Source organism: Malaclemys terrapin, chromosome 5 (genome assembly GCF_027887155.1).
Source record: "Malaclemys terrapin pileata isolate rMalTer1 chromosome 5, rMalTer1.hap1, whole genome shotgun sequence".
NCBI lineage: Eukaryota > Metazoa > Chordata > Testudines > Emydidae > Malaclemys > Malaclemys terrapin.
In genome coordinates, this window is record NC_071509.1 from 117,693,684 (window position 1) to 117,716,942 (window position 23,259).

Here is a 23,259-nt window from a genome sequence, read left to right on the forward strand (position 1 = left end):
TAGGAATCCATCTTTGCTGACAGGTATAGAAACCAGCACGATGTTAAGAGTTTAAAAGGAGGTCCATTAGTGCAGACAACACCAGATTCAAATCCCAGGAAGACACTGGTCTCTGATAGATGGTTTCTGCTGATCAGAAACCAGGTCATGACTGGGTGATTGAAAACAGTCTTACCATTTACACAAAGGTGAAATGCCAAGATGGCTGCCAGATGTACCAAACAGAACTGAGGGCTAGACCTGACTCCTTAAGGACAGTCGAGACTTGACTGAATCTTGGTCTGAGTTGGGGATGCACTGTGGGAAGCTGCCCACATGGAAAAACATTTCCAGTTTTACTAAGCTAAGTAGCTCATGCAGATGGCTTCCTGATATTAAGAAGCACACTCTGGACTGCCGCAGAGCAACGTGCCTCCTCTATATTCAACCACTGATGAACCATGCTGTAAGGTGCAGTGCTTGCAGATCCAGGTGCAGCACCTGGCCATGATTCTGTAACAGTAGGGCTCTGGTTACTGGTAATAGTAAAGGCTCGTGAGTGGACAGTTTGCAAAGGTCCGAATGTGACCCAAGCTGAATACCATGTCTGTCTTGGCCAGGCTGGAGCTATAAGGAACATTCTATCCTGATCTTGCTTGAGCTTGAAAAGGACCTCGGAGTCAGGGACACTGGTGGGTGTGTACATAGAAGCTCTTTGTTCCACTGAAACAGGACAGCGTCTGATATTGACTGGAGGCTGTGACTTGCCTTGGAACAGAAACAGGGACCCTTCCTGTTCTGTCACATTGTAAACAGATCTACGGATGGGAACCATCCCCCCCATATCGAACAGCCAAGCTAGATCATTCATGTTGAGAGACCACTTATAGTCCAAACTGAAAGACTTGCTCTGACGATCCGCCAGGCCATTTTGAAGCCCCAGCAGGTGTGATGGCTTGAGAGTGAGTGAGCTCCAAATGCACCCACTCCACTGCTTGACATTCTTCTGTCCAACCTGGCATCCCATTGTTTGTTCACATAAACCAGGGCTGTGGGACTATCGGTGAGCACCTGGATACGTGAACATGAGGCAAGAACTGCCGACACGCACAAAATGTTTCACATAATTCAAGAACATTTATGTGTGATGTGGGCTCATGGGTTGTCCACAGTTCTTGAGCCTGAAGATCACCAGATGTACTCCCCACCCCATAGCTGAGGCATCCATTTACCAGTCATGATAGGGAGAGGGGGAGAAAGTTGGACTCCCCTGCACAGATGTTCTTGTCTCACCCACCACGTCAGAGATGACAGTACCATGTCCCGGATGTGCACCAGCTTCTCTAGGTGATGAATATGAGGGTGATAAACTGACTTGAGCCATAGCTGCAAAGCTCTGAGGTGCAGCCTGGCATGAGGACTGACACATTTACATGCTGTCATATGACCCAAGTCTGAGAGAACTCCTCACAGTGGTCTGGGAATGGCTCATGAGCGGGGATGCACAGAGATATCCTAGTATGTGAAATTTGGAAAGACGCAGGGAAGCCCTGGCCAAGGCTGAATCCAGGATGACCCCAGTTGATTCCATCCCTTGCAGAGCCCTTAAGGTCGATTTTTCTTTGTTCGGTTTTAGGCCCCAGATGTTGAACAGACAGCGTTTGGTGTACAGTGGCCCATACTTGGCGTATGTAGCAACTATGAACCAACCAGTCGTCCAGGTGAGGATAGATGTGGATGTCTCCTTTGTGAAGGTAGGCTGCCACTACAGCCATGCAGTTGGTAAAAACTGTAGGTGCTGAAGATAGACTGAAGGGCAGAACGGTGAAATGGTAATGGCTGTCTTCTATGATGTACCTCAGAAATCTCCTGTGGCCAGGATGGATCACTACATCAAAATAGGTATCCTGTAAGTCAAGGGCAGCATACCAGTCTCCCAGATCCAGGGAAGGGATCATCATAGTCAGGGATCTCACATGGAACTTTACCTTGGTGTATTTGTTCAGGTTCCAAACATCCAGTATGGGCCTGAGCGCTCCTTTGGCTTTGAGTATTAGGAAATATCAGAAACAAACTCCCCTGCACTGATGAAGAAGGGGCACCGCTTCTCTCACTCCCAAAGAACGTATAGTCTGCACCTCTTACCTCAGCACGGACTCATGAGAGGGGTCTCTGAAGCACAGTTGCCAACTTTCAGGCAGTAAATAAGCACCCCGACTTTCACAATAAAGCCCAAAATCAAGCTAATCCCATTTCAAAACAAGCCAATCCCTAAGAACCCCAACACTCTATGTGACTAGATCCCCCCCAGCATACAGTCTGGGACTGTGGTTGGCCCGCTGTGCACCCGACTCTTTCCCCCCTTGCCCCTGCTTGCCAGAAGCCAATCAAACAAAAGAAGCAACAAGCTACAAGCCAAACAAGTAACAAGCCAAAAAGCAACTCACAAGCCAATTAAGCCAAAAACAAGCCCAATTTCTGCATTTTTTTTGTGGGTTTGGCATGTCTGCCCTGAAGAGGGAGTGGGTAGGAGCACGAGGGTGGGATAGAGAGGAGTCTGGAGAGTATATCCCAATTCCACCAAGACAAGCACCCACTTGTTCAATGTAGAAAATGGGACAATCTGTCCCAGAAAGGTGGAAAAAGCCAGGTGAGATCTGGGTTGGATAGTGCGCTGTCCTCAACGTAAGAGTCAAAATGACTGCTCTGAGGTCTGTGGCTGCTGGGATGAAGAAAGTGAGGAAATAGAAGGCATTGGCTTCCTCCTGATGGGCCTTTATCTCCTCTTGGACAGATCAGGCTGGCAGAAGGGATAGTATTGCTGCCTGAACTAACATTGAGGGTGACGTTTTGTCCTCTTCGTTGCTGGCGTATAAAGGCTGAGAGACTTCGACACCACTCTTGAATCTTTTAGCGTGTGTAACGCCTCCTCTATTTTCGATGCAAATAGAGCACATGCCTCAGAAGGCAGGTCCTCAATTGTTGCACTGCCCCAGGAATCCCCGAGGACTGTACCCAGGATGATCTGTGCGTAGTCACTGCTGTCGTCATGGCCCTGGCTGCAGAATTTGCCATGTCTAAACAAACCTGCAGAGCAGATTGAGATGTGAGGCATCCCTCAGAGACTAGAGTCAAGAATTGCTCTCCAGAGTCCTCTGGAAGCTTGCCAGCAATGGAGCTATTGCCTCCAGGCCCAGCCTTAGGGAAAATAGTGCCCTAGACAAACATGTATTTTGGCACTCTTCCTTTGACAGCACTGTGTATCTGTACTTAAACTCACACACCTTGAGTTCAGGGCCGCCCAGAGGATTCAGGGGGCCTGGGGCAAAGCAATTTTGGGGGCCTCTTCCATAAAAAAAAGTTGCAATACTATAGAATTCTTGTGGGGGCCTGAGGCAAATTGCCCCACTTGCCCCCCCCTCTGGGTGGCTCTGCTTGAGTTTACCGGAGAAACTTTTCACTTACACTAGGGACTGGGTACACCTACAGCAGAGACCATTGCAAACAGCACGAGCAGCCTGTATGCTCAGCTCTGGCTCTTTGTAGCACCTGAGCCTCTGGTACTCTTAGGGTTACCATCCGTCCATATTTCCCCGGACATCTCTAAATGTCCGGGAGGAATTGGTAACAAGGTTAAAATGACAGGGTTTTTTTTTCTCCCTCGCCTCCCTCCCTCCCTTCCATGCAGAGTGTGGCTGCTGATTGGGCGGCTAGGCCGATTGACCCACTCCCATTGGCCTCCAGCAGCCAGAGCCCTCCCCTGCTCCCCCCTCCCTCTCTCTGTAGTCCTGTGTAACACACAAACCGACCCACGTGGAGCCAGAATGGTAAGAGGAGTGGGGGGGGCAGTCAGGGAGTGGGGGAGTGTTGGATGGGTCCCCAGCCTCCACCTGCCACCCCCGCTCCGTGCATCCCCCCCTCGGTGGGTCCCCCCCCCCCGTCCCTGTCTGTCTCTCCCTTGTCTGCCTGTGCTGGCTCTGGCAGTACACGCAGACAACTGCTGTCTGCTGCCCCCGGGTCCTAGTGCCCCCATCCACTAATGGGAAGACAGGCTGCCCTTACCCTGCCCTTCCACCCTAGCCCTGAGCCTCTCCAACACCCCAAACCCCCCAGCCTTCATCCCCACACACCCTAATCCTCTGCTCCATCCCTGAGCCCCCTCCTGCATCATGAACCCCTCATCCCCAGACCCACAGCCCTCACCCCTGCATCCCCTCCTATCCCCAAACTCCCTCCCAATCCCCCTCCCTCTTCCCACACACCCCCTCCTGCCCTCAAACTTCCTCCTAAAGCCTGCACCCCCCCTTTGCACCGCCTCTCACCCCCAAACTCCATCCCAGAGCCTGCACCCCTCACCCCCTCCTGCACACCCACCCCCTGCCCCAGCCCGGAGCCTGCACCCAGCACCCAAACTCTATCCCAGAACCTGCACCCCTCCTGCACCCTAATCCCCAGCCCAGGACCTGCACCCCAGACCTCCTCCCCCCACCCAACCCCCCTCCCAGAGCCTTAGGCAGGTGGGGTGGGGGGTTCTGGGCACCACCAAAATTTCTACAACCCTGCCACCCATGCGAGTGGATAAGGGTCAGGGCAGTCAGGGGACAGGTAGGGTCCTGGGGGGGGCAGTTAGGGTAGGGGGTTCTCAGCAGGGGACAGTCAGGGGACAAGAACCAGGGGGGGTTGGGGTTCTGAGGGGAGCAGTCAGGGGGTGGGAAGTGGGAGGGAGTGGATGGGGCGGGGCGGGGCTAGGGCGGGGCTCCCCCCCCCAGTGTCCTCTTTTTTGTTTGTGGAAATATGGTAACCCTAGGTACTCTGCCATCACTAATACTATACACATCTCGGTCAGGGCCGGCTCCAGCGTTTTTGCTGCCCCAAGTGGCGAAGGGGAAAAAAAAAAAAAAAGCAGCCATCGGCAGCAGCTCCGCTATTCTTTTTTTTCATTCTTTGGCGGCAATTTGGTGGCAGGTCCTTCCCTCCGAAAGGGAGTGAGGGACTCGCCGCTGAATTGCCGCCGAAGACCCGTACGTGCCTCCCCTTTCCATTGACTGCCCCAAGCACCTGCTTTCTTCGCTGGTGTCTGGAGCCGGCCCTGTCTCGGGGACTGAACAAGATTGCAGATGACGAGATCATTGCCTCTTTCAAGAGGGAAGAAAATAGGTGAAAGGAGGATAGAGCATCCTGAAAACAGCAAGCAACATATGCCTTCTCTTAAAACATGGATAATCCCAAAGCACATAGGATAGAAGTTTCCTTGAATTCTTCTGAAATCTGTTTCACAATCCCAATACCATTAGTAAGATGTACTTTGTCTCCATTGGTCATTTTGAAATATAGGCAGCCAAATTTAAACTGTAGCAAAGTTCATTTTTCAGTAAAAACAGCCTCGAACTTTCTGGGAGATATCAATTTCAATATATTTCATAGAATCATAGAATATCAGGGTTGGAAGGGACCTCAGGAGGTCATCTAGTCCAACCCCCTGCTCAAAGCAGGACCAATCCCCAACTACAATCTGAAGAGTGTCAGGCAAAAAAAACAAACAAAAATGAGTTTCTGCTTTTCAGCTTAGGTGTATAATTTTGTCAAATTCCCACTAATAGGATTTACAGCATATTTAATTTTACCTTAATTGGTTTGTTGAGCAGAAAACTAAACATTTTCACTTTTTACTAACTTCCCCTTCCCATAAATAACCAACTCAGCAGCTAACAGCTTTTGCAAGTTTGAATATATTGAACTTTGCCAAATAATCTGTCAAACTAAACAAAGAAATATGCACATACCACTTGCAGAGCAGGCTTGGAGAGAGAGATCAAGAAATCGCTTTTCTTGGTCCAACTTCAACCAAGTCCCTTATATATCCATATGCAACACAAATTGCAACATGTAAATTAACTAGGCGGCTTTCCAAAACTGCTATTGGCTATTTGTCATCAAGGAATTTAATTATAGGATAATCACAAATTGACCTGAAAATATATTTTGTAAGAACAGTCATCTGTTTTTGCATCACAAAATGACGTATGTTAGATACAAAAGAAATACATTATGCAATACCAAGGGTGAGATTTAATCTTGCAAAACTCAGAACTGAAATCTTTGTTCACATAGTAACTCAAGTCCCTTGTTACATTTTGAATATAGGCTGTCAATTTGTATATCAGGGTGGCCAACCTGTGGCTCCGGAGCCACATGCGGCTCTTCAGAAGTTAATATGCGGCTCCTTGTGTAGGCACCGACTCCGGGGCTGCAGCTACAGGCGCCAACTTTCCAATGCGCCTGGGGGGTGCTCGCTGCTCAACCCCTGCCCCAACTCCACCCCTTTCTGCCCCCTCCCCAAGCCTGCCCTTGCTCCTCCCTCCACCCCAGATCCTCCTGCACGCCACGAAACACCTGATTGGGAGGTGCGGGAAGGGAAGGGGAGGCGCTAATTGGTGGGACTGCTGGTGGGTGGGAGGCGCTGGGAGCGGGGTGGAGGAGCTGATGGGGGGCTGCCGGTGGGTGGGAGGTGCTGGGAGCTGGGTGAGGGAGCTGAAGGAGGGCTGCCGGTGGGTGGGAGGCGCTGGGAGCGGGGTGGAGGAGCTGATGGGGGGCTGCCGGTGGGTGGGAGGCGCTGGGAGCGGGGTGGGGGAGCTGATGGGGGGCTGCCGGTGGGTGGGAGGTGCTGGGAGCTGGGTGAGGGAGCTGAAGGAGGGCTGCCGGTGGGTGGGAGGCGCTGGGAGCGGGGTGGAGGAGCTGATGGGGGGCTGCCGGTGGGTGGGAGGCGCTGGGAGCGGGGTGGGGGAGCTGATGGGGGGCTGCCGGTGGGTGGGAGGTGCTGGGAGCTGGGTGAGGGAGCTGAAGGAGGGCTGCTGGTGGGTGGGAGGCGGTGGGAGTGGGGTGAGGGAGCTGAAGGAGGGCTGCCGGTGGGTGGGAGGTGCTGGGAGCTGGGTGGAGGAGCTGATGGAGGGCTGCCGGTGGGTGGGAGGCGCTGGGAGCGGGGTGGAGGAGCTGATGGAGGGCTGCCGGTGGGTGGGAGGCGGTGGGAGCGGGGTGAGGGAGCTGAAGGAGGGCTGCCGGTGGGTGGGAGGTGCTGGGAGCTGGGTGAGGGAGCTGAAGGAGGGCTGCCGGTGGGTGGGAGGTGCTGGGAGCGGGGTGAGGGAGCTGAAGGAGGGCTGCCGGTGGGTGGGAGGTGCTGGGAGCTGGGTGAGGGAGCTGAAGGAGGGCTGCCGGTGGGTGGGAGGCGGTGGGAGCGGGGTGAGGGAGCTGAAGGAGGGCTGCCGGTGGGTGGGAGGTGCTGGGAGCTGGGTGAGGGAGCTGAAGGAGGGCTGCCGGTGGGTGGGAGGCGGTGGGAGCGGGGTGAGGGAGCTGAAGGAGGGCTGCTGGTGGGTGGGAGGCGCTGGGAGTGGGGTGGGTGAGCTGATGAGGGGCTGCTGTGGCTCTTTGGCAATGTACACTGGTAAATTCTGGCTCCTTCTCAGGCTCAGGTTGGCCACCCCGGTGTATATATACAAGCAATGTGGTTGAGTTAGTTATAGAAAACGAAATTTAAAATGTCCTGAGTTTGGTCTGATTAAAACCATTGCGAAAATTGGCTTTTTAAATTAAAAAAATAAGTAAGCAAGGGGTAAAAAAAAAAAAAAAAAAAAAGTTCCAATAGAGAAAGAACGAAAGAAAATGAATGGGAGAAAGAAAGGGAGAACAGAAGAAATGAGCGCGTAAACATAAAATGATAATGGGTAAAAATTTTGACATAAGTGGACTGATTCTTTATACCATCAGTTTTACACTGGTTTGACTCTACAGCACAATTTACACTAGTATAAGTCAATTGAGAATGGGGGCCATAATGCTTACATTAAGTACACATTTGTGACTAAAACAAAAATTGAGATTTCTGTAATAATTGTTGCAGTTCAAAAAATAAAGATCAGTGCACTTCAAAATGTTTGTTTACTGATTTAACAGGTCTAGTTCCAGAGATGCTACACTGTGTAATTTGAAATTCTGCCGTGGAAGACCAAGATTGGGATTTTCCAATGCTCCTACATGACTTACAGGAGCACCAGTCCAACTGAAAGTCAATGGAACTTGTGCTCCTAAATCCTCTAGCTACTTTTGAAAATCCCAACCTAAGTAACCTGATTGTATCTGGGGAACTCCATGGGTGGTTTACAAAGGGGATAGAATTCATCTCCCATCTCAGAAAGAAGCTCTGGGGCATTAATTCAGCCCCTTTGGAAGATTTCTGGGCCACTACACACACACAATCACAGATCTAGTATTCCTAATCCTTGAATACCTTATATACCTTATAGCCACGCACACACCACAGTGTACCTTAACTACCTAAGCTGCATCTCTCATTACGGGCAAAAGTTACAGGATTGAAATCATGCAGTAATGTCAAGCTCTCATACCAAATATAGCTGAAGATACTACTTCAGAACTCCAAACTGAGGGTGGGGATTATACATACTATAGGGAGAAGTTAATACACAAAAATCCAATTTTAGGAAAAGAGAGAACATTTTGGATGGATCTGTCCACTTAAAAAACCCTATCCAGCTGGTTTGAAGATGCAATTTCAAGGATCTTGAACACCTTCAAGCCACCCACCCAGAGTAGACCGTCGTATTTAAAACAATCCTGAGACTACATGGACATTGTCAAAGACTTCATTTTGCGTTTGCCTACCATTCTTCGTATGTGACAGGGTGCGGTCTGTCTTCTTAAGGCACTATTCAGATTTGGTTTCGTTTTCCTTAAGGATTCAGGTCACTCTCCTGTTCGGAGTTTCCTTGTTCAGTGTGGCATTGGTGTGAGTGAAATGGATCGGAATGAAGTGCGACAGGTGCAGCATCTTTCTTTTCTTCTCAGAGAGCCAACACAAGTCAAATAGGCAAATGCATACACCTATGGACAAGTTATACTGATAATTACTAATGATTTGGAGAGACAGATGCAACACGTTCATAACTGAGAATCTGGAACATGGGAAACTATTTTTAAAAGGCCAGAATCCTCAATAGAATAGAGGCTTCCAGAAAGCACTGGTCTAGATTTGGCTAGTAAGCCAATAGTTTAAACTGGTACTGATAAATAAACTGGGGTTGTGTATTTTGTTCTGTGCTTTTCTCCAAGATGAGGATGACATGAAATTCTCCACCCACTTCGAGAATACCAGGGGGGGGTTGTTTGTATTTTAAGGAAAGAACAAACCAACGAAGCCACTCTCACCGTGCTATTACCTTAATGATATTCTTTTAATAGTTTTGTCCCCCACCTCTTTTGACAACATGGGAGCAAGAGGGAACCAATAGTTCTAAGGAAGCTAAAAGTTAACATGGCTTTCTCTCTCTCCTTATTGGTGATCCAGAATCACTAATGACAACACCACAGCTTTGAGTAGATGGCTTAAAACCTAAAACCGCACAATACCTTAATTAGAAACAGTTAATTTAAAGGCAGATCTAAAGTCTCAAAGTCCCTGATATCTAGAGCACACACCATTTAACATTTTTAAAAAAAACACAGAATAGAGGACAAGAGAGAATTTACCTAGTTTTAGAAAAAACTTGGCCCAAACATCTAAAAGCCCGCAGGAAAAACAAAACTATCATGAGTTGCTAAAATATATTGAAATACTTGGAGACGTGTATGTAGGACTAAACTGAAAAATGCATCCTTAGTGAATAAGATTCTTAATCTGTTTACTTTTTGCTTAAAATATTTTGTTCAAAGAGTCAGTGAAAATTATTTTGAGAAAAAATAATTAACAAAAGAATTATAAAAGCAAGATGGAAGCCTTATAAAAAAGGACAGTCAGGCCTAATCCTGCAATAAACTCAGTGCAAACAGATCCATGTATCCATGGGCTAGTGGTTTCAGTGGGACTCTATGTGGGGGCAGTGATTTGCCCACAAGAACTTGGTTGAGGGTGTGGTGCCTTACTTACAAGAACTGTCAGAGCTCATTACTACAGGAAATTACATCTGCCTCATCTAAAAGAAATGCCAGGGAAGCAACTCAGCCATAGGTGTGTCTGCTGTTCCTTATATAGAAACTAACTCCAAAAGTTACACAGTACATTCTCTTTACAGAGTTTCATTAGTGAGGGAATGACAGGTTGGCTGAGCAACTTCACTTGTAAATCACACACTATCAAGGACATTACTGAAAGTCACAATCAATGAACTTACTCCTGTGAGAGGCTGACCACCCTCAACCCTTTGACTTCAATAGAATATTAAAGCACCCAGAACCTTGCAGGAGACAGCCCTGTATTAAGGGCCAATAAAAGAACTATTGGACCACCTACTAAATGATGCAATTCATAAAAGAAACAAATAAAAATACTAAGTAGTTCTCACCTACGTATTTGTCATCCCACTATTACTTTTACTGTGCCCAAGAGCATGTTAGAGGCTTTACAGAACACAGAGAAAGACAAGTCCTTCCTCTGGAAATCTTACAATCTTGAAGGGTAATAAACACAAAGGAGTGAAAGTAAGACATGATTAGATTTGCAACATCAAACAACTGGAACGGCTACGTATGCTTTTTAATAGTTCTGGGCTATTTTGGGTTTGTTGTTATATATAGCCCATATTCCAATCACTAATTTCTTGGCAGATCAGATCACTTTTTGTAAGCAATGCTGCAGAAGTTTGTTTTCAAAAGGGATTTAAAAAAGGCAAAAAATTGAGGCCCATGAATAAATTCCAGCAAAGCATTTCCACCTGGCTTGGAATCATAGCCGGCCAATCAGACAGGCAAGTCATTCTTCTACTTATTACCCAGAACCAAAATATAAATGCTTCTAAACTTGGCAGGATACAAAACGATTTACTGGAGCTAAATATTTCATGCAAAAAACTACTGCAAAAATCAAACCATGAAAACTTCACACAGCAGGTTTTATTTTACATTACAAAATGACTACATTTTCACACGAACCATGACTCTAAGAAACCTACTGAGAGTTTTACAGACTACCAGGGCAGTAGTCAACATTTTACAAAAGATTCCTTGCAAGAGGGAGGACAGGGATTTTACAAGAAAAGATCACCACAAGCAGCTGAGAAGCTTAGTTGTCAAGACCACTGCTAGTTCAGTCTTTAAAGTGTATTTACAAGGCACACACTAACAATAATTCTGTTTGCTAAAGTATCTTCTTAAAAACAGACTCTTTGGCCAAGTATTTGAATTAAGCAAAACTAGTAGCAGTTGCGGATAAAATGCTTTTACTTTTGAATACAGGGTTTTTTTTTTTTATTAAAATAAAGACTAAATATCAGTGCTGATTGCATTCATTTCTTTGGGATTTTTTCTTTTCCATAAATTTCCAGTTATAATCCCTATGAAAAGTAGAAGTCCGATTGTGCGGTTAGAGGTAAACTTCTTCCAACAGTCTTCAGGTTTGTGTATGTCCAAAGTGTAAATCTGTGGAAGTACAGTATAATGTTCTGTTATTATCTATAGTACAGTATAATGTTCTGTTATTATCTATAGTACCACAAGCATGCCAGACACTTCAGAGAAGACATAGGTCCCTACCTCAAGAGACACTCAACAAGCTCCACACAGGCTAACTTCCGTGCCTGCACTGGATTAGATACAGACACGGAGGTCTGCCTAAATGTGCTTAACAAATGGATGACGATATACCAGAAAGGTACAGAGAATGAGTAACATGTATGGATACTAAGGACCAGATTTTTAAAGGTATTTAAGCACCAAAAGATACAAACAACAGATGCATAGTGTATTATCTGTACCTTAAAAAATCTGTCTCAAAGATTCAATACAAACACACACGAGAGTTCGCAGGAAAGGGGTTCTCAAATTGCCATCCACAGAAAACTCACAGGAGACCTGCAATAGCAGCTGGAAATAAGGATTAGCCAGCCTAGCTGCCTCCACTGGGGGCCACTGCTACTTAAAATGAGCTGCAGTGGGATGTTCAGGGTACAAACAGGATGACGACCAAGCAACAGAGAAGCAAGTGCAAGACGGGGGCATGTGGGAAAAGAGATGAGAGGGGATTAAATGAATAGCAAAAGACGAATGCAATTAACTTTCTGAAAGAGGTCATAACAGCTACCAAACTAAAGACAGCTGAATTCCTAATTACCTTCTGAATATCACTTCTGTGTATGCATTTTCATGGGCACAGGGATGAATGTTCGGTTATGTTGTTCTTGATAACTGTTCTATATTCCCCTCCCCAGAGTCTTATGTTTTCATTCTCAAATATCCAAGCCTACCTGGTCTGGAGAACAGAAGTTCTCATGCTGTGCCGACTCCCATGTAAGGGAATTCTGGCCATTCAATATTTGCATGATAAGAAAGAGGGAATTTAGTGCTCATGAAAGATGCCAGGCCAGCAGTCAGAGAGAATGAAATCTATCCATAGAGGACAGCACCTGTATCAGATGTGCGAGCTTCCCCAAATCACCCCAATGCACTTCACAACCCTGATGTGGGAGAGATCATAGATCAAACTCCATGCCAATTATATTCTTAACTACTAACAAGGCTGCAAGCTGGGATATGGACACTTCTCTATTACCAGGAACTACCTCTACACTTCTACTACCTCCAGTCTACTACTGAGACCACCGGTTCATTTTCTACAGACTACTTACCATCACTATAAACTAGGTCTGGATATGAACAGATGATTGAATTTAAAAATCAGAAGTGTGAGTACATAAAAATGAGTCCTAGCTGCTCATTCTATTGATTAATGTAAGTTGGATTTTTACTACATTTTACTCATCAGATCACTAAAACCAATATAGATATGAGACAGTGAACTGGATTGTTTCCTGGCACTTGCACAGAATTGTTAACTAAATGACAATTGTAGGATATTGGCAGTTGGTGATAAAGTATGAGACAAAGGGAACCCAGACTGCCTTTCAGATCCCAGAATGAGTTTGCAGGGCTTGCAGTTAGAAAATATGTATTCATTTGTAAGCGGTGCCAATTTCACTGAGTTACTGGGAGACAAAATCAACATTTTTTTCCATTGCTGTTTTTCAGAGCATAACCCCACTTAAAGATTCTGCATCCATTGCCAAGCCACTGGGCCATTTAGACCCCCACCCCCCTAACCTTTATACACCTTTAATTTAAGCGAATAATCCTAATGTATAGTAGAACCTCAGAGTAACCAACACCAGAGTTGCAAACTGACCAGTCAACCACACACCTCATTTGGAACCACAAGTACACAATCAGGCAGCAGCAGCAGCAGAGGAAAAGAAAAAAGCAAATACAGTACAGTATTAAATGCAAACTACTAAAAAAATAAAGGGGAAGCTGCATTTTTTTTTCTGCATAAAAGTTTTAAAGCTGTATTAAGTCAATGTTCAGTTGTAAATTTTTGAAAGAACAACCATAACATTTTGTTCAGAGTTACAAACATTTCGGAGTAACAAACAACCTCCATTCCCGAGGTGTTTGAAACTCTGAGGTTCTACTCTATTGTACTCTAAGTTATGCCTCCAAATGCCATGGTGATGGCTACAATAAACACATTAGGAGATGAGAAAAGGCTGCTATGTGCTTAGGTGTATAAAGACAAGACCTGCCTGCAGCTATTATTGAAAAGCCTTCTTTTTGCTGCAGCAGTGTGAGACAAGATGGCTGAATATTTTACGTAAACTGATACAGGATTTGGAAGCTAGAGCTTCCACTTAGAAAAGAAGTACAAAAATCAGATCAAACCTGGCGAGCTAAGTGAGCACCGACGGCAGCCACAGCTGTGTAATAGAGGAAAGTCTGATCACAGTTTATTCCTGCCACACTCAGACCCGCGAGCATTGCAACACTGAAGCCACTGAGCCACTGTTTTGTGTTTTCATTGAACCGTAGTGCTGTTGATTTCACACCAATGACCAGGTCATCTCTTTTATCCTAGAATAAAGAAGGTTATTAAAAAAAACCAGAATACCCCTAGCAATTCCCAAGTGGAGAAGTCGTGGGTGGGGAAAGTAGTTTTAGGGATGTAATAGAAAAGGCTTTGCCTTAAGGCCAAGGTTTTTAAGAACAGGTGTCTAATGTTAGGCTCCTAAACCCATTTTTAGGCACTGAAATAAGCAGCCTGGTTCTCAAAACTGCTGAGCACTTGACTGCTGCTATTGACTGTGACATACCTGGGTATACACGGCACTTTAACAGTAAGGGTTCTACTCAGAGACGTTCATAAACTAATTTACACAGAGAGTACAGTGAGCAGAAAAACATGCGATAATAGGGTAATTAGAGGGGTGAAAACTTGTGGATACGAGAAAAATCTCTTAAAAGCATTTCTAGGTTTTAAATCTTCTGATTGCAGTGGGAAGATTAGTAGTGCTGTGCAAGTCCAAAGTAGTGAGTTTTATACATAAATACACACATAACTAACAATGAGGAAGTTAACAGTTAATGTTATTACTTCACCTGATGTGCATAGATGGTGTCATATATCAATGTCCACATAACTCCAGAGAAGTACAGAGGCAAACACACCGACCAATCACATGAACCTTTGATGGCAGACCACCCAAGTAAGGCGCCCCAATTAAATGTAAGTCCTGTAAGTAACAGAAATAAGAAAAATATACAGAATTATAGGCTTCTAAAAATGTAAGAGTCAGGAACAATCTAAATTATATTTTTTAATCAACATTTGACACTCAAGCATCTGTGTGTTTTTTTGATTTTTAATCCCTACACACTTACAGGATGGGGGACTCTCTCCTGGGAAGCAGGGACTCTGAAAAAGATTTGGGAGTTGTGGGGATAGTCAGCTGAACATGAGATCCCAGTGCAACACTGTGGCCCAAAGGTCTAGTGTAATCTCTGGATGCATAAACAGGGGATAGTTGAACAGGACTGGGCTGGTTATTTTACCTTTGTATTTGGCTCTGGTGCGACCACTGCTAGAGTACTGTGTCCAGTTGTGGTGCCCGCAGTTCATAAAGGATGTTGATAAATTGGAGAAGGGGTTCAAAGAAGAGCCACAAGAATGATTAAAGAATTAGAAAACCTGCCTTACAACGACAAGCTAAATAGATTGGGCTCCTTGAGCTTAACAAAGAGAAGGGGCGACTTGCTTACAGTCTAGAGCAGTGGTTCTTAACCTGGGGTGCGAGAGGCCCTTTCTGGGGGTTTGAGACGTGCCAGATTTTTTTAGAAGGTAAATCAAAAACACAAATTAAGCACAGGCATGTAAGTATAACTACTTTGTTTCATCAACCCTATGTATTTATTAACATTATACATTTTTTAACAATTACTGTAATATACAAACAAAAAAATATATCTAGGTTTAAAGAACTGACCTACTTCAATGATTTTTGATAAGGGGTGCGAGAACATATTTTGAGAACCAAAGGGGTGCAGGCTGCAATAAAGGTTAAGAACCACTGGTTTAGTGACATAAGGTAATATCTTTTATTGGACCAACTTCTGTTGGTGAGAGAGACAAGCTTCCTAGCTTACAAAGAGCTCTTCTTCAGGTCTGGGAAACTTACTCAGCGCATCACAACTAAACATCACACACTGTCTCTCCCACCAATAAAAGCTGCTCCAGTAAAAGCCATCACCTCACCCACCTTGTCTCTCTAATCTCCTGGGACCAACACAGCTATAACAACATTGATTACAGTTTATAAGTACCAATATGGGGAACAAGTTTTTGATAATAGGCTCTTCAATCTATCAGAGAAAGGTATCACTATTCAATGGCTGGAAGCTGATGCTAGATAAATTCAGATTGGAAATAATGGTGTAAATTTGTAACGGGTTATGGTGGATTTAACCAATCCAGGGTCATGGTGGATTCTCCCTCACTGGCAATTTTAAAATCAAGATTGGATATTTTTCCAGAAGACGAGCCCTAGAAATTATTTTGGGGAAGTTGTATGGCCTATGTTATACACAAGGTCAGACTAGATTATCACAATGGTCCATTCTGGTCTTGGAATCTATGAACCCAGAAACACTGAACTCATACATGCGGAAGGGGGAAAAGGGAGGATTATTTTCTCATGGGAAAAGAAAGGAGTTATATGAGAAAACAGGAGTGCTGATCATAGTAGGAAACACCACTCGTCTCCCTTCTACCAATCCCTGGGTTTCCATGCTCTTCTTGCACCTGCAGCAGAAGGAAAGTGACTAACATTCCAGTCTCTGAAATATTTGTTGAGAATGCACTGACGAGGATGCTGGCTAACTGCTACTATTAGGGACAGTAACAGAGAAACCATATGGTATCTGAAGAGCAGACAGCTGAGTTGTTATCAGTACATTGCACTGTGCAATGTTTTATTTGTTTACTTTTTTTTTTTCTTCTTTTTTAAAATTTCAAAAGAGTGGAGTGTTCAAACAAGAAGAAAAACAAGCCCAATAATATATCACATTGGGTTTGTAACATTTATCTACAAATTTTTAACTGAGTAGCAATAAATCTAAGTACCTATATATTACACAGTATAAATAGCAACACATTCTCTAAAATATATTTGATTTAACTAACAGACACACACACCCATCTTGCAAACAGCTGTACATGTGACTAGTCCTAATAAAGTCAGCAGGAATACCCATATATCTCAAGTTAAGCATGTTCTTAAATGTCGGGCCTTAAGCTTAATATTTGTTAGCTCTAGAGAACTGTTAAAGAAGGAAAATGGAAGGAGAACAGAGTAGACACAATAGTGGTGGTTACTAAAGGTGGTAGATATTAAAAGCGGTTATTAAAAGTGGAAAAAATACGTGAAACAAAATTTAAAGGTAGGATACCAAACTGGGTCAAGCTGGAATACAGTGCAATGCATCTTTTTACCCCAGTTAATTTAAATGTTTAAGAGTGTAATACAGGGTGAAATACAATTTAAGAAAGATTTCCAGAGACTGGGAGAAAAATGTCCCACATCTCCCACTCGGTACTCAGGTGACAAACCAATTATTTCTCAACACCAGAGCGTGGGGAAAGGAGGAACTACATGAGGGAAAGAAACTCCATGTGTTTTACTATCTGTTTAAGAAATGTAGGACATACCAATGACCTTATTTGTAGTTTCAGGCAACTTCATTTGATATTGAAGTTCAACTATTAAGATTTTGCCAGAACACAAAAAAATAAAATTACGTCTGAAAGAAGGGAAACTAGCAATTTTGAAGCTCACCCAAAACCAGCTGTGGCCAGTACGTGATTCTCTTCATCAGGGGATAAGTGATCACAAGAGACAGAGAGGCTGCTCCTAGGGCAATACTGTAATGAAAGAAGTTCATTATGAGACTTTATATGGTTTACTTTAAATAATTCTATTGTACTCTCATTATTCCCTAGTCTAAGAAACAATACTGTAGTATCAAAGGAATGATGCTGTAGTTAAGACTGAAAGTATTATTTTGTTCTAAAATCATGGATTTGGTTGCTGTCTCAAAAAACTGCCTTGTCTGTTGAAATTCATCATGCTTAGCTTTAGCCTGGTAGCGAAACAGTACAAGAATAAAAGATCACACATACATTACCTATAGTAATTTAGACACAGGAGGACACACAAAGCCAAGCTAAGCTGTCCCCCAAGAAAAACGAAGGACTGAAAAGTTGAGATATCTCCAACAGCTATTGGTCGACTTGCTGTTCTTAAAACCTAAAGAAAGAATAGTTTCAATACTAAATCCAATATACTGAGTTAAACTACACATTATAGGCAAAACTCATATCTTAATGCAAAGTAAGGTGGGAAAATTAAGCCCACGAGTCAGGGAATTCAAAAGTTAAGGTTCCTACACCAATATTACCTCTACCACATTTCACATCCTGTATATGGTACATATTTATGAATAAACATTAACATCTACTACTAAAATATGGAGCATTTTAAAAATGAAAGCAGGATTATGTGTAATGAGGATGAATTAGAACTACTATAAAAAGTTTAGATTTGAATTTTATTATTTGTGTGCTCAGTGCAATATTGAGAATATCCCTATTTTAAGAGCAATTTTGTTCAAACATTCTAAGAGTTTCTGAACTAAGATGTCTGTAATAGGGGGGAAGATTCTAGGATTATAAATAGAGTTACAGGGCTCCTTCTGTTGACTCATCCTGCATTAAATGCTTGAACCCTACATAAGGATGCTGTATAGTCATTCCTGATCATACTAGCAGAAAGATTCAATTACCTCCAAGCAGAAGGCAACGGAACCTCTTTCAGGGGCAGAGAGGTCAGCAGGGAAAACTCTACGAGCAACCAAGTTTGGGAAGAAAGTTTAGGCTGAATTTACATTATCTAAATTAATAAAACCAAACCCCAGGGAAGGAGTAAGTTTTAGACTTTATACAGAACAGCTGTACGCTCAGAGCCAGGTAGGTAAGAATGCCACCTGCCTACAGCGCTCTAAAAATTTAACCAAAGTGTTGTTTATGCACACTTTAACAATACTAAGGTATTTTCCTTTAAGTTTGGCTCGATTTTCCTCTCTCAGTTAAGACTACAATTATGCCAAGTTAGAAGTTTATACATCTGCAGTTTAAGTGAGACACAATAAAAAATATTTTTGGGGCCATAGAAAGTATCATCTTCACCTTTCCTTGCAACTCAAAAATGGCTGCACTAATTTAACTCTAACATTCAAGAAAAATTCAGCTGTGGGTAAGACCAAGCAAGGGATGTTTTAGTCAGGAAATCAACAAAATGACCACTAACTAGACATACCACCATTAAAACACCCCCAACCCACTCTCACAGACAGTTGTCTGAGGTTTTATTTGTAAAATAATTTCCTATATGAATTTTAAACTCCTTACTGTTACATTCTTGTCAATTTCATTTAAGTTCATTATTTTGTTGTATTTAGACCCCAATTATGCAAGTGACTCCATAAGGGAAGCAGCTTTTATTACCACACACCAAGAACACAACAGTGTCAAATTATCCAATCTTCTCCTAGGGCTTGTCTACACTGGCACTTTACAACGCTGCAACTTTCCCCCTCAGGGATGTGAAAAAACACTCCCCTGAGCGCTGCAAGTTTCAGTGCTATAGTGTAGACAGTGCAACAGTGCTGGTAGCTACTCCCCTCGCGGAGGTGGGTTTTTTAGAGCGCTGGGAGACCTCTCCCCCAGCACTATGCCATGACCATACAAGCCATGTTAAAGCACTGTTGCAGCAGCACTTTAGTGTTGCCAGTGAAGACGTGCCCTTAGTGTAAAATTACTGAGGAAACCGCAAGTTGACATTACAAAAAGCTGAACAGGAGTACTTGTGGCACCTTAGAGACTAACAAATTTATAAGAGCATAAGCTTTCGTGGACTACAGCCCACTTCTTCGGATGCATATAGAATGGAACATATAATGAGGAGATATATATACACACATACAGAGAGCATAAACAGGTGGGAGTTGTCTTACCAACTCTGAGAGGCCAATTAATTAAGAGAAAAAAAACTTTTGAAGTGATAATCAAGCTAGCCGAGTACAGACAGTGTGATAAGAAGTGTGAGAGTACTTACAAGGGGAGATAGAGTCAACGTTTGTAATGGCTCAGCCATTCCCAGTCCTTATTCAAACCGGAGTTGATTGTGTCTAGTTTGCATATCAATTCTAGCTCTGCAGTCTCTCTTTGGAGTCTGTTTTTGAAGTTTTTCTGTTGTAATATAGCCACCCGCAGGTCTGTCACTGAATGACCAGACAGGTTAAAGTGTTCTCCCACTGGTTTTTGAGTATTTTGATTCCTGATGTCAGATTTGTGTCCATTAATTCTTTTGCGTAGAGACTGTCCGGTTTGGCCAATGTACATGGCAGAGGGGCATTGCTGGCACATGATGGCATATATCACATTGGTAGATGTGCAGGTGAACGAGCCCCTGATGGTATGGCTGATGTGATTAGGTCCTATGATGATGTCACTTGAATAGATATGTGGACAGAGTTGGCATCGGGGTTTGTTACAAGGATAGGTTCCTGGGTTAGTGGTTTTGTTCAGTGATTACAAAAAGCTCATTCTTATCTGGAGTACATTACTATAGCCACCAGTTTAATTAAGAAAGAGAGTATAAAATTCATCTTTGGCAAAAATTTATACCTGAAAAGTTACAAAATGCAGCTAAAAGAAATCCCTGATAATTCTTGGATAGATAACGGCTAACAAGGTTAAAAGAAGCATGTCAGTTGGTTTTGCACAGTTTTTAGGAAAATATTACAAGAAGTGGATTTATGTTGATTAAGCTCTGATTACATTGCAACTATCTGATGTACCTTATCCGACATACAAATTATCTAGAAAACAAAGAATCACTACTGCATTGCTACTTGTGGCTCTCTGTTATGCAAAAAAGAAAGCACTTTTACCATTCAAAGATGAATGGTAAATATCATATTACTTAGTATATGCCTTCTGAACCAGGAGGGGGAAAAAAAAAAAAAAAGATTACTTGGAAGTAGTCTTCATTAGACAAGCCAGTATTTCTGCCAGACAAACAACCAGTTTGTCTTGGTGAAAGACAGAAGAGGGCTTACTTCAATAAAAGGCTAGCAATTTACTTACTCATCAAACATTAAGAGGAGCCTGTCTGTTCTTTTCAAGTCCATGGGGCTTTCTCTACCTTTTTGTCATAGTCCCGATCCCACATGTCATTAATTGTACAGCCTGCTCCACGCATCAGGACCGCTCCAGTACCAAAGAGTGACAGCATATACCAGTCTGGAAAACAGCCTGGCTCTGCTGCCAAGCCTATACTCCATGTGCATGGCAAATACAACAGCCACGTTCCTAGAAAAGTGAATTTGAAAGAGATTAGAAAAAGAGAAATTATAAATGGTATTACTCTTTAGCATGCCATAAAAGGTAAATAAGTGTTGAATTACTAATTAAAAACTTCTAAAACTGCAACACCAAAGCTGAGAGACAGCTAAGATGGTTATCTGTGCAAGGTGCTGCAGTTCCACAATTTGATTCTGCTCCTTTACTTTTCTTTTTCTTCTTCTTCTTGATTGAAATGTTGAATATAAAGACACTTTGTCTATTTTCCCAATAAAAACAGAAAACTGAACCATGGAGGGAATGCAGTGTTTGAACAGTAGCTATAAAATCCGCTGTTACAGAGAACATAAGATGCGACACATATTAGTTTGGTAAGCCACCTTGTTCCACATCTCTATCCAAACCAAATATTTAACTATCTTTACAATTATTAACATGGACATATTCCAAAATGGATTGGTCTCCTGAGTTTATATGAATTGTCTAGCCAATCTGTAAAATATTTTATGTTCCAGATGTCACATGACCTGCTGACTAATTGACTGTCTAACCTGAATAGGCAAATTGCAATCCTTCTATCAAGAATAGAGGATACTGGATTTCTGCCTTATTACAACAATCTATAAAACAACCCCTCTCCCCCTACCGCCATCCATCCCTCTTTCTTTCCCCCTATGACTGGAGGGGTGTTCAAAGGACCTTTTAAGGTGAAATGGCCCATTAAACGTGTGTTAACGTCTTAGGCTATGTCTACACTACGGACCTTACAGTGACACAGCTGTACGGTCTCCCGTGTAGCCATTCTCCTGCCAGCAAAATTAAGTCACCCCTAACAAGCTGCAGTAGCTATGTTGGCAGGAGAGTGTCTCCCGCTGACATAGCGCTGTTCACACCAGCGCTTTTGTTGGTGAAGCTTGCGTCTATCAGGGGTGTTTTTTCACACCCCTGACTGACACAAGTGCCAGTGTAGACATAGCCTTAGTGCTTAGTCTAAACTTGTGAGCAAGTTTCCCAGACCTGAAGAAGAGCTCTGTGTAAGGGCAGGTCTACATTACAGACCTATATTGTTATAACTACATTGCTCAGGTGTGTGGAAAAAATCCACCTAATCACCTGTGTAGATAGCAGTGTCAACAAGAGAGCTTCTCCCGTCAACATAGCTACCACCTCTTGGGGAGGTGGATTAACTACCCCAACGGGAGAGGCTTCCACATTACAATCGTAGACATAAAATATCCCAGGGCACTATATACAAGTGTAGAGATTTGCCTTACTGTCCTTGATAAACATTTTCCTCTCCCATAATTGTACAGTGTTGGTGGGCACCAAACTGTCAGCACCTGATCCTTTGAGTGGTGCTGTACTAGATCACCTGTAACCCAGTTAATCAATCCTTTTGTCCTGAATGATCCTTAAGTGTTTCATATTACTCGACTTCTGTTGCGTGAAATATTATTATAACATGATTTTTGTAAAACAAACACTGGAATTTCTTTTGTAAAGAAAAGTGCTCTCAAACTCAAAAGGCAGTTTATACTTAATGTCTTTTTTGTGGCTCTTTTGTGTCTCAAACAACAAGGAGTTTTAGATTGTGGTAGGATGAATGATGGTTTTGAAAGTTGTACACTAAAAAAAATGATCAGGGACTGTACAGACTAGACACAGGTATTACTGTAGATAATTGAACTTTGAGGCTGACAGACAATCCAACAGTCTCTTGGCAGGTGAATGCTGCTGAAATCCATTTTTATAGCAACCCTTTGCAATTCTATGACCTCTCCCGCCTGAAGGCCCCAGTAATTGCAGCAGCCTTCATGGAGTTATCCTCACAACATCCCCATGAGTCAGAGGCACATCACACCGGCTCCTGGCAATCGGGGACTTGCCACAGCTGCGGACAGCGCTTGCGCGTGGCTGTTCAGCACCTTGGAGGGCCGGGCCCGCAGGCTAACGCGGAGTAAGGGGCTGAACCCGGGGTCCCAGCCCCCGCTCTGCCCCGCCCCGGCACGCCCGACGGCGCCAGCCCCGGCCTCCAGCCCCGCAGCGACTCACCGATGGGCTTGTCCAGCCTCATGAGCCGCAGGTAGGGCTGCAGGGGGCCGGGCGCCGAGCTCACCAGCCCCGCCGCGGAGAAGCTCAGCGACCGCCTCCCGCTCCCCGCCTCCCCCGCAAGGCCCAGCGGCGATCCGGGGGCGCCGTGGGTCGGGACAGCGAGCGCGGCGGCGGGGCGGGCGCAGCCGGCTCGGAGGAGGCAGCGGAGCCCGGCGGCAGTTCCGGGGGCCCGGCAGAGCCGCGCTACCAGAGCCGCCATGCTGCCCACTTCCGGCGGCAGGGCGCGCGCGCAGCCTAGTGACGTCAGGTGTCGAGGCGCTCCCTCTCGGTGTCCGTCCCGCCGGGAAGTTCTGCGCGTGCGCAACCCTTTCCCTCGCTGCTGCCCGTGCCTCCCCCTCCCGCAGGGCGCGAAGAAGTTCAGTCGCTTCGCCTCAGGCTCCTGAGCCGCCCCCGCGGGGCTCGTGGGGTGGGGTGGGGTG

General features: G+C 44.4%; 1 protein-coding gene across 1 annotated transcript; it reads right to left on the bottom strand.

The window, feature by feature from the left end:
• Positions 1 to 10,858: 10,858 nt before the first annotated feature.
• Positions 10,859 to 23,048, bottom strand: COQ2 (coenzyme Q2, polyprenyltransferase). The gene is made up of 7 exons (XM_054030720.1): positions 22,781 to 23,048; positions 20,571 to 20,737; positions 17,491 to 17,612; positions 17,142 to 17,227; positions 14,410 to 14,543; positions 13,696 to 13,884; positions 10,859 to 11,403 (listed from the first exon to the last, which is right to left on the bottom strand). The coding sequence occupies exons 1-7, from the start codon at positions 23,037 to 23,039 to the stop codon at positions 11,248 to 11,250; spliced, it is 1,113 nt and encodes a 370-aa protein (XP_053886695.1). The 5' UTR covers positions 23,040 to 23,048; the 3' UTR covers positions 10,859 to 11,247.
• Positions 23,049 to 23,259: the final 211 nt, after the last annotated feature.